Here is a 16,852-nt window from a genome sequence, read left to right on the forward strand (position 1 = left end):
ACCACTCTGGAAACTCAAAATGGACTTCTGGAAAGTCCTTACTTGTCCTTGGTATAGACAACTCGGAGCCTACTTCCTGACCTTCCAGTTTGCTTTGCATGATGGTGACTTAGCAATACTTACCACGTGTCAACTATTAAGTAGTACACTTTTTAAGCTTGATTTTTACCAATACACTAAATACAAATACGTTTTACAAAAGAATTACTTTCTATAAAGCTAGTTATGGGAAAAAGGTACTTCAAAATTGAAGAGAGTTTTCGCTGATCATATAAAGAAGTTATCAATTACCCCAAAACTTTTCCTCCCCGATATTGAAGAGAGCTTTCGCTGAACTGTTGCCATACTTTCCTTTCTCCGTCTCATCCTTTCTCTTTATAGCATGTTCTTGACATCACTCGTTCAACTACAAATACATTCCACGCTAGGCGTCATAGTTTATTTGCAGTTGCACAATGATGTATTTCTTTATTTTCAGGCGGAGATAATAGAATAAGATTGATTTTTTCCTTTTGACCTTGCTCCTGCGTGTGCAAACGTTACACATGAAATATTATGTGGAATTTTGAACATCTTTCCAAAGATGGGAGCTACTAGATAATGATCATTTATTTCTATCAGCATTATACAGTCACAGCGATAAGGTCCTCAAGGATGAAAGAGAGCACGGCCAAACTGTACTCACAAGTTCCCTCTTTGGTTTTTTTTTTGTTCAGCGCAACAAAAGATTGCAAGAGCAGAAGAATAAATTGCACATTGCATGCAATTTTTCAGACAATCTCTATCGCAAAAGCACGAATCAGTAAGCAAAATACAGCAGCTATACATGAGGATACTCAAAAATATACATCGGATCTGGCCACCAGTGTCTGTCTATCTATGGGCTCTATTCAGTAAAATAATGCTGAAACAAAAAACAGAAGAGTGGGAGCAAAGAAATGCACTCTACCCAGGTGACAACCTGCAATCATGGCAACAATACATGTATCATATTTTCAGCTCAAAATAAAGAAATTGGTTCCTACAAAGAGGTAAACTCCACTAATCGACCTTGAGACCTAATAACATTATGGCATAGCTAAACACCATCTGCAACCCCTCCCTCCCTCGTGATAAGAATACAAGAGTATCTAATGGCTAACATTAAATCACTTTCCAAGGCGAAATAAGAACAACATTTACAAGGTCGAGCAGGAAAAGAAAACCAATCAGTACCACAACCCCCCACCCCCCCCCCACCCCCCACATCCCCAAAAAAAAGGAAAAGAAAAAAGCCATTGGCAACGAATAGCATAAAGAACAAGCTAGGAACTGAAAGATCCTCACCAGAAATGCCCAATGTCTGTGATGTTGGTAAAGCTGGCAAAGACATTTCTGCAAATTCAAGTGATTCAGTAAAAGACAGTATTTAGCCAGAGACACTAGGTATAGAGTATTCTGTAAAAACAACCCTCATTTTATTCTCCTGACTTTTGTGGAATCAGCAAAAAAAGATAGCCAATTTTCAGTCAGTTACCAGGAGCACAAAGAGACAAGGATGTCACCGACGATGATGAAGGCCATGGAGCAGCAATATTGTCATTTAAGTCACAAGTAAAGCTGAAGCCTGTTGAATTGTCATACACCAGATCTGCTGGCAAGCTTCGAAGCAAGCACCCTGCTTCATTAATTTGAACAACTTCATCAGTATAAACTAGACCAAGAACATATAAGCATTGTGCTTTGGAAACACAAACTGTTTCCATCAACAAAATGTCAGTACAGTAACATGCAGTTCCATATAAATCTAAAGCCAAAGAGAGTTATAAACTTTAAGTTGTTTCTCATTAACAGCAGATACATACATAATTTCCAGATCCCAAGAACCTAAATCAGAACCTTTAAGTTCTCATGACCGAATATGTGCAAATAGTGCGTGATCTTAACTTCTTATGCTAAGGGGCATGTACATAACTAGAGATACTTATAGATAAGGAAATGGCTCTGTTGATTTTATGGCTAAACTTCGGACATCGAAAACGACGTTCTGATATCACGAATAAGCCTCTTAAAGAAATTGTTAATCTGATTAGAGTAGATCCGCCCTGTTAGGATGATTTAATCTAGTCTCCACCCCCCCAACAACAGAAGAGATGTGGATAGAGAACATTTCATAGAAATTATGGGGAATGCGCATCAACTGAGTGTCTTTTCTCATGTCTGACAAAAAGCAGCACTAGGGCACAGGGAAAGGAGGTATTAATATTACGGATAAGCCTCTTAAAGAAATTGTTAATCTGATTAGAGTAGATCCGCTCTGTTAGGATGATTCAATCTACTCCTCCCCCCCCCCCCCAAAACGCCACTCCAACAGAAGATGTGGACAGAGAGAATATGAAATTTCATAGAATCTATCGGGAATGCACGGCAACTGAGTGTCTTTTCTCATATCAGACAAAAAACAGCACTAGAGCACTAAGAGGGGGTATCATTAAGCTGTACAAGACACAAAATTTCATAATATATTTTCAATACTATTTCTCAACCTAAAATTGCAAATCTTCCATTTGGAGATATGCACTGATTCTCCACAACTTATATCAATATCCATGTTAGTGCATAAGTTTCTTAATCAATTTTTAAGCTTGATGAACACCCAGCCAATTTTATTTTATTTTTGATTGGTAATACCCACCCAATGCTTCTTAATAAGACATTATAGTTACAATTCAAACTACAGTTCAATATTCTCTAATTACACAACACGTATCATTAAGCTGTACAAGACACAAAATTTCATAATATATTTTCAATACTATTTCTCAACCTAAAATTGCAAATCTTCCATTTGGAGATATGCACTGATTCTCCACAACTTATATCAATATCCATGTTAGTGCTTAAGTTTCTTAATCAGTTTTTAAGCTTGATGAACACCCAGCCAATTTTATTTTATTTTTGATTGGTAATACCCACCCAATGCTTCTTAATAAGACATTATAGTTACAATTCAAACTATAGCTCAGTATTCTCTAATTACACAACACGAATCAACTTCCAAACTCGGACTCTAAAAGAGAATCTGTACCTTCTTGCCCATACGCTGCTCCACCGCAAACAGAAGCCAAGTGAAAAGAACACAAATGTCAGCTCGAAGAAACAAGAGACATAGATACATGGACAAAATCACAAAATGAATAATCACCTTGGAGACTAAAATCTTTCAAGTCAACATCACAAAGCTCATAAACGTTTATCATAACTCCAGCCTTCTGCAACATAGAACCAAATACAGTAGCACATAAAATTGCTTGCCGATTTGTGATCAACATTTGCTTCTGTATCCCTGTGATGTAGGCATTTAACGAGCTACAACATGAAGGACTTGGAGCAGCTAAATTTCTGCATGCATTGATCACTTCAGATGGCTGCTTGAATTCCAGGGGACAAGCTACATCCAAAAGACAACAGCTTAGAAATAAGCCTCTAAGGCTTGGAAAACATACGTTAAAAGGTTAGTACTCTGCCAAAAGAAAAAAGAAACTTGATCAAAAATATTACTTGGGCATAATAGAGGAGCAAATTACTGAGTTTATCCTCACTTAATTTAGTGAAGAGATGAAAATATCATACAAGTTGACGGCTGCATATTTCTATCTCAAGGATAATTCCCCTTCAAGGACTACATACAACTTTAATACATTAACAAAGCTGTGTCTTTTCATATGAATTTGGCGCTTCAGTTCTTACAAGCTAACAGGAATTCCAGTGAATTTAGCATAATTGGACCAAATAGTAGCAACTTTGAGCTTTTCAATGACGGGACTAGCGCTCTCTCTCTCTCTCTCTCTAACGGCCGTCTCTCTCTATCTGTCTTTCTCTCTCACCCGCCGGTCGATTTCCAGTGTCAACCCCTCTCATCAGCGCATGCACAGGTAAGGTCCCCCCTCCCTTTCTTCTTCTCGTTTTCTCTTTTCTTTGTCTCTCCACGCTCTTTCTCTTCCCTTCTCTATCTTTTCCTCCCTTCCCCCCCTTCCCATTTTCGTTCCCGGTACCAGTCGCCGGCGTAGGTGTGGTGGGTCCCAGGCAGACCCCTCTCTTCTCTCCCCTTTTTCTTTCTTTCCCGCTTCTCTTTCACCTCCTCGCATCTTCTCTTTCACCCCCTCGACCCTTCCTTTTGCCCCGAAACCCTAGACCGCCGGTGATCTCCTTGCTGTTTCTCCCTCTCTCCCCTTTTTGCGCAGCAACTGCTGCAACCAGGTAAATCCTAGACCCCTTTTTTTTCCTCTCCTTTTATTTTTGTTGGACACGTGCACTTGTCTTTTATCTTGGTCAGCGCAGCGGAGACGACTTTAACCAGGCTCGAGCACCGGTGAGATGGTGTTCGGTAGGCAGCAATAGCAGTGCATTGGGACATCTCCGACTATAATCCAGGTTCCATCTTTCTTGAATCGTAGTTGCGGGCATTTCTTTCCTGTTGCCTTGCCGGCAATTGTTGAGTGTGTTTACATCAGTTAGTTGGAGTAATTGCTTACGTAGACATCACTTGCTTGTTTTGTATACTTGCAATTAGGCCCTATCTTTCTTGAACAATTGTTTCCTGTTTCGCTCATTCATATTTGCGTGCATACTCTGTGATTATGTTCCTCCCTGTTGCCTCGCCGGCAAACTTTGATTGTGTTTAATACCACCTTTATTTTTGGCCTTGGTGATGGGCGCACGGACACGCCACATTCAAGGGGAGGTGCTATGGTGTATGTTATTCGCTTATGACATAGTTCTGATTGATGAGACGCGAGGCGACGTTAACGAGAGGCTGGAGGTTTGGAAAAGGCCCTTAAGTCTAAGGGTTTCAAGTTGAGCAGGACTAAGACGGAATACCTGGAGCGTAAGTTCGACGCGGAGCCGAGGGAAGCGGGTATGAAAGTGAGGCTTGTATCACAAGTCATCCCCAAGAGAGACAGTTTCAAGTACCTTGGGTCGGTTATCCAGGGGATGAGGAGATCGACAGGGTGGGGTGGGGTGAATGAAATGGAGATTAGCATCTGGAGTTCTGTGCGACAAAAAAATGCCTCTGTCACTCAAAGGTAAGTTTTATAGAGCGGTGGTTACACCGGCCATGTTGTATGGGGCTTAGTGTTGGCCAGTTAAGAACTCACATATCCAGAAGATGAAAGTAGCAGAAATGAGGATGTTGAGGTGGATGTGCGGGCACACTAGGTCGAGCATTAGGGTTGTAGGTTAGGAGGTAGTTGAGCATTTTTTTCCACTTCATACAGGTGTAAGGCTAGTCTGATAGGGTTTTGTCTTAGACTGCTAGTGGTTAATGTTGTGTTCACACTATTCTTCCGTTTTTCATTGTGTCGGGCCTTATTTACTGGTTATTGTTATTGCTTTTCATCCATTTTCTGATTCTTATGATGCTGTCATTATTTCTATATTTTTCTGTTGATAGTACTGATATATTGTCTCTTTTTGTCTTCTTGAGCCGAATGTCTATCAGAAACAACCTCTCTACTCTCTCGGGATAAGGGTAAGGTTTGCGTACACACTACCCTCCCCAGATCCCACTTGTGAAATTTTACTGGGTTGTTGTTGTACAACCTTTATTTTTGGTTGCCTCGTCGGCTACATGTAGTTGGATTGATTGTTCTAGGCAGACAACACTTGCTTGCCTTTCTGTACTTGCAACTAGAGTCCATAAGTTTTAAGTTATCGTCTATATTTTTTTTAACTCCCTACTTGCATGGTGGTAGATTGGAAACGAGGTAGATTTACTGTGCTCGTAGTTGCGCCTAGTTTTTAAGCTCTCGAATTCTTAGCTTATATCTATTTGTTTTTGCTCTTTGCTAGTTTAGTGGTAGTGATTACTTAATACCCCTTAGAGAGAGTTGTGGGGCGGGGGTTGGGGAGCAAGGTGGGAAGGGGGTAAGTGATACAAGATTAAGAAAGCTAAAAATCCAAGAAATTCAAGAAGTCCAAGAATTCATCCGAGAATAGGATTTATTTTCCTTAAAGAATGGGATTTCTTATTTCTTGTTTCCTGTTAATTTAATTTTTGTTTTAGTAAGGATTATATCTATAGTTCTAGTCAAACTGGGATTGTTAGTTCGTATCCCATTCCTACTGGAATTCGTTTTCCTATTTTAGTTAGGATAGGTTTTCTTAACCTTATTCTTATTCCAGTTTAATTAGGATTAATTTTTCTTAACCTTATCAATTTTACTCATTGCAAGGCCTATTGTTATTTCTAGTCAAACTGGGATTGTTAGTTCGTATCCCATTCCTACTGGAATTCTTTTTCCTATTTTAGTTAGGATAGGTTTTCTTAACCTTATTCTTATTCCAGTTTAATTAGGATTAATTTTCCTTAACCTTATCAATTTTACTCATTGCAAGGCCTATTTAAAGGGCTTAATATGCTGAAAATAAAGATCGGTGATTAGTATTTCTAAACTCTTGCTTCAAAAACGTGATTTACTTTTTATTTCACTGTTCTTCCTTTATTCAACGCTTCTTGCAATCTTGCGGGATTGAAGAACGTGTGGGTGAGGTGTCTTTTCATCTTACTTCTAACGTGAGTTTGAAGAATGCTTTCGCTAGTTTTATGAGAAACTTTAGCGGGGTGCTTTTGTTTCTCTCTTCTTTGTGGTTGAGAGGTGCAAAACCTTGAAAGTACATCAATTTGATATCAGAGCGCAAGTTCCAGGTCCGAATTCTTAACTTGCTGCCTTATTCATCATGTTACCAAACAAGAAAATAGCAAGTTTGTGATCCTCTTCAATGGATCTTCAATTAAAAATTCAGAAATTAAGAATTACAGTCCTTGAACGAGACAATGAAGAAATTAAATTGCAGCTAAATAGCTTGACGGAATCAACGGAATCAATAAGGCATCTGACTGAATTGATTGAAGGTTTGGTGCTTCAATCACCACATACCATACCAGTGCTACCACCACGTCTGCCATTTCGGTATCCACCAATTCAACCACATAGAGCAAGCTATATTGAGCAAGTTGAAGAGGTTGAAGCTGACCAAGACATAAGAGTACCAAGGCACCATGCCCAATATGATAAATATTCAGATAATAAAGGGAATGAAGAGGACGAAACTGATGAAGACTAATATCAAAAAAGCGAGGACCACAAATTGAGGAGTTACTACCGAAATTTTATGATAATCCATTAACTATGTGTGTCATTGACTTTCCTGCTTTCAGAGATGCTCAACACAATATTGACTTGATTGTTGACTTTATCATTCCAAACAAGAAAACATATTACGTTAATTCTAAAGTCCATAGAAATATGCTAGAACAAGAGGAAAAATTACCTATAAAGAAGTGGATAATGGAGAGTTTGAGTCCATATATTGGAGAAACAAGATGTCTTCGCGTCATAAATATGTATGCTATCATCAAAGTGACTATTGGTGTACAAGCGATGCAATTGATGCATACCCAAGAAGAGCGCTGATCTCCATACTTAATTCAAAGCTAGATATGGAGTTGGCTAAGTTTCATGAAGTTCTAACACCAATAACTCCATATCGTCAGTTGAAGTTTGATAGTCAATACAGAAAGATTACATGGAGAAGGCATGGTAGAAAGTTTAAACTTAGAAAGTGGAATTTAGTTCGACCACATGCTAAGTTTTCTTGCAACGTGAAGAAGCTCTGTAACAAGCTAGCAAAGTGTAACTTGAAACCTGGTGAGCTCTGGGTCCCCATTCTTATTATAGCAAATCTTGTGCCATCTATGGAAGCTGTTAGGCTCGAGGACGAGTCTTTTTCAACCAGGGGAGAATGATGCAACATCAAGAAAACTAAAAATCTAAGAAATTCATGAAGTCCAAGAATTCATCCAAGATTAAGATTTCTTTTCCTTAAAGTTTGGGATTTCTTATTTCTTATTTCCTAGTAATTTAATTTTTGTTTTAGTAGGATTATATTTGTAGTTCTAGTCAAATTAGGATTGTTAGTTAGTATCTCATTCCTACTAGAATTATTTTTCCTATTTTAGTTAGGATAGGTTTTCTTAACCTTATTCTTATTCTAGTTTAATTAGAATTAGTTTTCCTTAACCTTATCAATTCTACTCATTGTAAGGCCTATTTAAAGGGCTTAATATGCTGAAAATAAAGATTGGTGATTAGTATTTCTAAGCTCTTGCTTCAAAAACGTGATTTACTTTTTATTTCACTGTTCGTTCTTTATTCAATCTTGCGGGATTGAAGAACGTGTGGGTGAGGTTTCTTTTCATCTTACATTCTTCTAATGTGAGTTTGAAGAACGCTTTCGCTAGTTTTGTGAAAAACTTTAGCGGGGTGATTTTGTATTTCTCTCTTCTTTGTGGTTGAGAGGTGCAAAACCTTGAAAGTACATCAGTAAGGAAGCCTCTAGGCTGAGAGTAGGGTCCTGGAACATAAGGACATTGACGAGGAAGTCTATAAAGTTAGGTAAGATTTTTCAGACGAGGAAGATCAACATAACATATATCCAGGAGACTAGATGGTGGGTACTAAGGCACGGGATGTAGACGGGTTTAAGCTATGTTACCCAAGAGGCGTTGGGGCAAGAATGGGGTAGGTATTTCAGTTGACGGAGACCTTTAGGGAGCTAGTGGTCGAGGTTAAGAGGGTAAACGATGGGTTGATGAGTATTAAACTGGTAGTTGCAGGGTTTACTACGTGATTAGTGCGTACGCTCCTCGGGCAGGCTTGGACCAGGAGGTCGGTAATTTTGGGAGGATTTGGACGAGGTGGTAAGTAGTATCCTGCACACCGATAAGCTATTCATTGGAGGGAATTTCAATGGTCATATTAGGGCTACTGCTAGGGATTATGATGATGCGGGTTCGACTTTGGGGATAGGAACGAGGGAGGTATCTCATTGTTGGATTTCGCTAGAGCTTTTGATTTGGTGATAGCTAACTCGAGTTTTTGCCGAAAAGGGAGGAGCACACCTAGTCACCTTCCGGAGCACAGTGGCCAGGACTCAGATTGATTACCTTCTGTGCAAGAAATGTGATAGAGGTGTATGCAGCACTGATTGCAAGGTCATCACGAGTGAGTACCTCACGACCCAGCATAGGCTCATATTGATAGACTTGGAGATCAAGAGGAATGGGAGAAAGGGGTTGGAGATTTGGAGGTTGAGCAGGACCAAAACAGAAGACCTAGAATGCAGATTCAGTGACAGGACTCATGAAGCGAACGTGGATGTGAAGCTTGATACTCAAGTTATCCCCAAGAGAGATAGTTTCAAGTATCTCGAGTCTATAATCCAAGGTAACGGGGAGATTGACGAGGATGTCGCACATCATATTAAAGCGGGATGGATGAAATAGAGGCTCACAAGTCACATCCGGTGTTTTATGTGATAAGAATGTGCCGCCAACACTTAAGGGTAAATTCTACAGAGTGGTGGTTAGACCGACGATGTTGTATGGGGCTGAGTGTTGACCAGTCAAGAACTCCCATGTGCAGAAGATGAGAGTAGCAGAAATGAGGATGTTAAGATGGATGGGCGGATGTACTAGGAGAGAGAAGATTAGGAATGAAGTTATTCGAGACAAAGTGGGAGTGGCCTCCGTGAAGGACAAGATGCGGGAGTCGAGGCTGAGATGGTTTAGGCATGTCAAGAGGAGAAGCATTGATGTCCCTGTTAGAAGGTGTGAGAGGTTGGTCATGGCGGGTCTGAGAAGAGGCCGAGGTAGGCCAAAGAAATACTGGGAGAGGTGATTAGGCAGGACATGGCGCAACTTCAGCTTATTGAGAACATGACCCTTGATAGGAGGGTGTGGAGGTCGAGGATTAGGGTACAAGGTTAGTAGGTAGTTGATAGTATCTCCTTTTTTGTCCAATAATATTAGTAGCACTCATGTACCTTCATATTCTTAAATCTTTATTAGGTCATGTTGTTTAGTTCGCCTCAGTTATCGTATTTTCCTATTGTTACTACTTGGTACTACTTGTTTTTTCCTTCTTCCTTTACTTTTCTCTTCCTTTTCTTTCCTTTTTTTCTTCTTCTCTTCTTCTTCATCTTCTTCCTCTTCTTCTTTCTCACATTTTCTGAGTCGAGGGTCTATTGAAAACAGTCTCTCTACCTTCACAAGGTAGGGGTAAGGCCCTGCATGCACACTACCTTCCCTAGAACCCACTTGTGGAATATATTGAGTTTGTTGTTGTTGTTGGACCAAATAGTAGCAAATAAAGCTTAAAACTTAGAATAGAGAAATAACAAAAACAGCTACTAAAGCTTAAAACATAAAAATAGAGAATAGATAAGGAAACAAAACTAACATATTTTGTAACCTAGAAATCTCTGAGGGCCACCTGGAGCACGATGTGAAACTCATATAATAGGTCCTCAATCTCCACTTAAATACTGGACTTTACTGAAGAGTCTGAAATCATGTCATGTGTCTAACCCACACATCATGTATTGCGTTCTTATCGCTGAACCAAAGCCTTGAGGGCGAGGAAACAACAAACTTATGAATCGAAGATGCTAACTATTGAAGGATGTGCAAATTGAGGTCAGCTAGCAACCAGTGTAAACACAACACGACATAAGTGGGAATTTGTATAGATTTTGGTCACGCAAAGTAAGGTACTCTGACCAGGAAGACGAAGAATGTAAAGAAGGAAAATATAAGGAGAGGAAAGGGGGAAAAACGAAGGAAAAGGATGCGAGGGAGGCATCACTAGTTTGCCCGTCACTGCGACATGAGTTCTGAATCTTGTGACGAAGTGAAGGTGATGTTGTCGCTACTCCGATTGCTTTTCTGGTTTTCCCAGATTTGGAGGAAGAAGAAGAAGAAAAGAAAAGCCAAGGAGAAGTGGTAAAAAGAAGCTTTTTGGGCTAGTACCAAATTTCAAACCATGAGTGAATTGCAAAGATAGGGGCCTGCTTGTCTTAGCCTTAAAACACACACACACACACACACACATATATATATATATAGTACATAAAGAATGAAATGATAACGTATTTACAAAAAGTTATTTACACTTATTTTGATTCAATTGTTTTACTAAATTATTCAATAAAGTTGAGTAGTAAACCATGAATATTAAATTAATTAAAAATAAAAAGCAATACATAATTACACAATAATTGTTGGCCACTAAATTTAATTAATAGAAATTGAGTTATATCACATTGCTGAATGAGGTATTTTTGGGCAATTCTAAATAAATAATGGCATACATACTAATACTTACATACTTATTAAACGTATAACTGTACCCCTGTCCTTATCCGCGAATCCTAAGACTTGCGTGATGACGGCTCTGACACTTTAGATCCGTAAATGTGTTAGATAATCACACAAGTACTTGCCGATGTCCTAGCAACGACTTAAATTTTTGAGAAAGATATTGATTCCTAACAACGGCAACTCTCTAACTATAAAGGAACATAAGCACTTATACACTCGGTCCGCAAAGAAACCAGCATAAATCCAATGGTTATTACTGGATCAGATGTCTAATCAACGAGCTTTTACAAACCTACGTCGTGAAGCCATAAGAAGCCACAGTAGAAGTGACTTGCTAATATCTATGTTGCTCGGACTCTCTAAAAGTGTTGCCGCACCCGTGTCGGATCCTTCAAAAATGCACTAAATTTGAAGGATCCGACACGCACCCAACAACATTTTTGAAGAGTCCGAGTAACATAGGCTAATATCAGTCACATGGCTTGCTTGAATTTAGTAATTGAGTCCTTCAACTCTCACAGATGAATCTAGTAGTCTTACTTGAGCCACCTAAGCTTTCCATTCATTTAGTGGGACAAGGTCAGCCATTTTCACCTCTAAGCACGGATTGGCTCACCCAATGTCCTTTACAAGGTAATTATGGAAAATCTTCTACCTAAACTGCTTTGATAGGTCATAACATGGTTTTCAAGCCATGATCTGCTCTACCTAGGGACACTTCAATGAGAGCAACACTATAGAAGTCAAAAAACAGATCGCAATATAGTTGATAAAGTTAATTCTTAAGACCCACCAAAATATTCCAGAGGCTTTCAAAGAAACACCTTACCCAGATCATCATGAGACTATCAATTAACATAGAAAAATACAGCTTAATACTCTTCCATATAATGAGACTGACAAGGTTGGACCCTAGGATCATAACATACAAAATATGGCTTAAAACTCTTGTAGCATAAGAACTTAAGCACATTCAGAGCCGAACATAACACAAAATGAGATATATAATGGGGCCAACATTTGAGAATTGTCTTAAAAGCAGAGAAAGCTAACTCAAAAATAACCATCTTCACCATTCAAATTAAGCAGAAAACTTAGACTTGGCAAATAACAGCCAGAAGAATAGTTTCTTAAGCTCTGGATAAAGACCACAAGCTTGAATTCAAATCCCTTTCTGACCTCCGTTGCGGTCTCAGCCATTAGAACCTATATCCTTAATCCAATACCCATGTCATGAAGAACACGAATAAGAGAACAGTGAAGGTTTTAACAGAGAATACTGAAAATATGTAGCATGAAGAGCAGAGGAGTAAGGATTGGGAGAAAGGTGCTCTACGAAACTGAACCAGACATAAGCACTTCAATAATCAATAAGAAGTTCATTATTATGTGCTAAAATCCTTACCTTTGTTAATTTTGCAGGAAGACAACAACCGAAATGCAGTATTGGCATCCTCAAACCTTAGTTTCCTAGCAATCCATGAATAGACCACTCCCTTACAATCATTAAGAGTGTCAATTTCACTAGGTGCTCCAACTATGTTCTTCTTATCACTGAGAGTCGTTTTTATCCCAGATATCTGAAGTGCAGCCTCAGAAATTGCAGGCTGGCAAACAGGCCTGCAGCACTCTTTCAGAGGATCAACTGTGCTGCATGAATCTAACAGTTTGCTTGTATTTAATGCTTTCTCAAAGGTACTGATGTCCTTCACGGGGCAAGACCCGCCAGTCAGATTGGACGACTTTACAGAACACGTGCTAGATAATGAGCTGTTTGCTCCTCTGCTGGCTAGTATACTGATGATATCTTTAAAACAATCATCAGCCACCGCATTTTGTAAAACTAAAGTATCAGAACGGTTGCTGTAAAATCCCTGGAATATGTGGAGTAAGCTATTAAACTGTGGGCAGCATATTACATTCCCTACTACTGTAGACAAAGATTGAGTACAATCAGATGCTGTTTTTCCTGTGATGCTCGAAATGACTGAGAAATTTACAGGGCATCTTCCAGTCAAGACAGGGTCATATGTCTTTGGGAAGGAAGGGTACATTGGTGGCAAAGGTTCTCCAGGAAAAGGATAATGGGGGATCATAGCAGGTGATATGTCAATTGGCTGAAAAGTTCCACTGTTAGGTGTGCTAGGTAGTTCAGAAACGGAAGGAGTTTCCCCAGGTTTAGGTAACAGAGGCAGAGACATTACATTTTGATAGCTAGACAACCAGAGAGCAACTACTAGCAGCAGGTGGCAAAACGAACCTGCAATATGAGAAAAGTCTGTATCTCAGCAAGCATACATAATTTAAAGCCTGGATAGAGATGCCACATGCACAGAACTCTATAAGAGTTCGGCAATGTCAATTACCTTTAGAAAGTGGTTACTTCATGCAATAATGGCAAGTAAATCCTATGTAGCTTGAGACTTGAGAAAAAATCATCATGAAAATAAACTATGTGCTTGAGATGCAAAGAAAACGAGGCAATCAAAACTAAGGTTCAGCAATTATCATTTTCTATTCAGTATGGATAGTATAAAGCCTACAAGAGAGGAATTGTCTAGTGGGAAGCACTTTCCACCTCCAAACCACAAGGTTTTTTTACCATATCGAGGAAAAAAAGAAAAATACGAAAGCCACCATCAGGCATAAAACATGTGACCAACAAGAGTTGTAGACCAAAGAGTTTCTCTATAACTGCATGCATAACCATGAACTTGTAAAATAAAAAACTGGAAACACCTATGATGCCATTTGTTAAGAGACAAAACAGAAAGCCCAAGAAAATCTAGAGCAGGCCAGGTGGCTTTTGGGTCACGGGTGGAGGGCAGAGTGACAGTGTGAAGTTTTGTCTTTCCCGATCTCCTACCGGATAAAGGAAAGTGTAGCATAAAACTTTCACGAGCCCAGTGCTTTACCCTTGAGACAACTAACAATCTTTATACAAGCCATGACTCCACTAACCCTCCGGCAACATGGAGACGTGCAACAGGAACCTTTAGTCGGCTGATGGTACACCAATTGAGCTGGTCAAGTAGCAATACCTACACCAGATCGAACCATGTTATGATGCAGAAGAGATCAGGCAACACCATAGAATCCTAAATCACCTTATAAAGCAAAGGGACATCCATATATAAGCTTGGATCTTATTATTAAGAAAGAGGTACTACAACAGAGAGGAGCATAACATGCTTTGTACCCTCCAGAAGGCAGTCTAAATGCATCATTTTCTTGTTGGAGAAGTATTAAATAAACATCTAGCCAGGTATGACTCACATCTCATGCAAGATTAATAACCATTTGCAAAGTAGACAACTGATAAGCTTGCAATGGTAAACTGGGGTAAGGCCGTAAGCGACCTTAGCAGATTAAATGCAATGCAACTCTTATCCATAGAATCCAAGGAAAGAATCGGACTAAGATGTTCTAAATTGCCTCTCTTTCATCATTGTCTTACCCTAGTTTGCTGTATGCAGAATTGAAAAGTAATGGAGGTTCAAATCCACTCTTTTCCAGGTCTTAAAATTTCTACTTCACAATTGGAAGGTTAATAATGTGTAACAGCCCAACCCACTAGTGACATTGTCCTTATTGGGCCTAGACCCGGACGGCTTCAAAAATACGTCACTAGAGTCTAAGGTTTGTCTATTTATATACCCAGCATCTCTTCCGTTTTTGTCGATGTGGGATTCGCCTACGGTGAAACATACATCCCCAGGGACTCAACGTACTCGAGGTTTGCCCCACCACCGTTCAAAGTTGCACACAAAGTGGCTCTGATACCATATGTAACAGCTCAGCCCACTAGTGATATTGTCTGCTTTAGGCCTAGACTCGCACGGCTTTAAATGCGTCACTAGAGTCCAAGGCCTGTCTACTTATATACCAAGCAACTTTTTCGTGTTTTGTCGATATGAGATTCGCTAGGGTGTCACATAATGATACAAGAAAATGTCATATTTACATATCACCATCATCCAATTATTCCTTTCTCATCCTACTTCCCATAATTGCTTTCCATTTTAAGGCCACAGTCCAAGTTATCCCAATAACGGTGTAAGATCGTGACTACAAAAAGTATTCATACCTTAAACTTGTCCATTCTTCCTTATGAGAAAAAGAATAGCTCTCATACACAAAGTTACAGCTAGAAACTTGAAAATACCACTAATAAAACTCTTATTAAGACAAGAAAACCAAATCTTTCATAAAAGTTCATAAAAGTCTAATCTTAGATCAGCCCTATGAAAAAACACACATACAGGACACTTTTCAAACATACCCCTCAGCACTCGTTTCAAAACTCAAGAGCGAAACAACCAGAAACAAAATTAAAAAGAAAATTGTAGCTTAAGCCCCTAACATCGCAATATAAGCAAATCCAAACGGGTAGTAGCCAAAAACAAATATACACATACAGAGAAAGAAACAAAGAGAAGAAAATGATAAGGATGAACCTGAAGTGAAAACCCGGTAAAGAACAGAAAGTGTTCTTATCAGTTGTCATTAAAGAATGGTAGGCAAGGGTTCAAACAATCAAGAACACGAAGACCATTTTTCTAAGTGAAAATCAACCCACAAATTTGACTATATTAGGAAAGTGGGTAAATGTCGAAGAAAATATCAATAGAACCCTATAATAATTATCAGAGAGGAGGGGAAGTAGTAGGTGTTGAGCTCAATGATGGATAAAGTGGGGCGCCGCGGCTTGAAGAGGGGCCGGGGGTGGGGGGATGTTAATGTTACTGTCCTCTTTTGCCGGTGGCTCTTTTTATTTTCTTTTATATATATGATGAAGTGTAACCCTGCGGTTGTGTAATGGGAAGATCCATCAAACCACCTGATTTTTCCACGTAAAAATGAGATGGGCCCCGCACTACTTGTTTATGATAGACGGGCGTGTTCATACAAAACTCACAAATTGAACCAAATCGAAAAAAATAAAAAAATAAAAAACCATACTTTTTAGGTTTGATTTGGTTTTGATTTTGAATTTTAAAAATCGATCAAATTTGGTTAGGTTTTAGTTTTAATCAAAAAATAATCGAAAAAACCCGAACCAAACCGACTATAGAAGTAGCTATATAAATTTATTATTACACCTATATATATGTATATTTTTATATAAAGTTTATAAAATATTATGGTACATATTAGTTGGTTGTATTTTAAGTCTAGTTCTTTGCTATTACAATAATCTAATTCTTTGCATTTACATTCTAGTTTGATTGGTAGTTTATTTTTGCTAAGTACAAGAATTATTTTATATTAAAAATAATTATTTTTTAATTGAGTACTTAAATTATTCATCAATATTTGATTCAATTAGCATCAATATATCATGGTAAATGATAGATTTCTCAAAGAGTAATTCGTTTGATAGTGTTACGTTGAAAATATAGTCGCCGGAATATGTGTTTGGTAGTGTATGTCTCATATTTAAGAAAAAGGCCGATAAATAACCGAAAAAATCAAAAAACCGACAAAAACCGGATCGCTAAAAAGCGACTTAATTGGTTTGGTTTGGTTCCAACATTTTAAGAACCGACTTACTTGATTTGATTTTTTTATAGGGGAAAACCAATCCAAACCGAACCATGAACACCCCTAATAGACTGATTGGAAGAACAGTGGAACATGGAAAATTCT

The 16,852-nt window shown here is 38.8% G+C and overlaps 1 protein-coding gene across 8 annotated transcripts; it reads right to left on the reverse strand.

Moving 5' to 3' along the window:
- Nucleotides 1-728: 728 nt before the first annotated feature.
- Nucleotides 729-15,971, reverse strand: LOC107823103 (putative GPI-anchored protein At1g61900). 8 transcript variants are annotated; one of them, XM_075229672.1, is made up of 8 exons: nt 15,661-15,971; nt 14,119-14,244; nt 12,609-13,463; nt 3,185-3,430; nt 3,068-3,082; nt 1,517-1,657; nt 1,327-1,374; nt 729-961 (listed from the first exon to the last, which is right to left on the reverse strand). In XM_075229672.1, exons 2-8 carry the CDS (start codon nt 14,150-14,152, stop codon nt 891-893), a joined length of 1,410 nt encoding a protein of 469 aa, XP_075085773.1. In that variant the 5' UTR covers nt 14,153-14,244; nt 15,661-15,971; the 3' UTR covers nt 729-890. The 8 variants fall into 8 exon arrangements, with proteins under 8 accessions (XP_075085773.1, XP_075085772.1, XP_075085776.1 ...); XM_075229671.1 differs by having other exon boundaries at nt 1,517-1,660; XM_075229675.1 differs by having other exon boundaries at nt 1,517-1,660; nt 14,165-14,244; nt 15,661-15,956.
- Between the last annotated feature and the right edge of the window lie 881 nt (nt 15,972-16,852).

Source organism: Nicotiana tabacum, chromosome 14 (genome assembly GCF_000715075.1).
Source record: "Nicotiana tabacum cultivar K326 chromosome 14, ASM71507v2, whole genome shotgun sequence".
In the NCBI taxonomy this organism is placed as follows: domain Eukaryota; kingdom Viridiplantae; phylum Streptophyta; class Magnoliopsida; order Solanales; family Solanaceae; genus Nicotiana; species Nicotiana tabacum.

Excerpts from the sequence above, each read along its gene's own strand:
- LOC107823103 (XM_075229671.1), bottom strand. The coding sequence starts at position 14,152 with ATGGCTTGTATAAAGATTGTTAGTTGTCTCAAGG. Across the intron at positions 13,464-14,118 it reads GATTGTTAGTTGTCTCAAGG|GTTCGTTTTGCCACCTGCTG; the intron begins GTAAAGCACTGG and ends CTCATATTGCAG. Across the intron at positions 3,431-12,608 it reads TTCCTGCAAAATTAACAAAG|CTTGTCCCCTGGAATTCAAG; the intron begins GTAAGGATTTTA and ends TTTTGGATGTAG.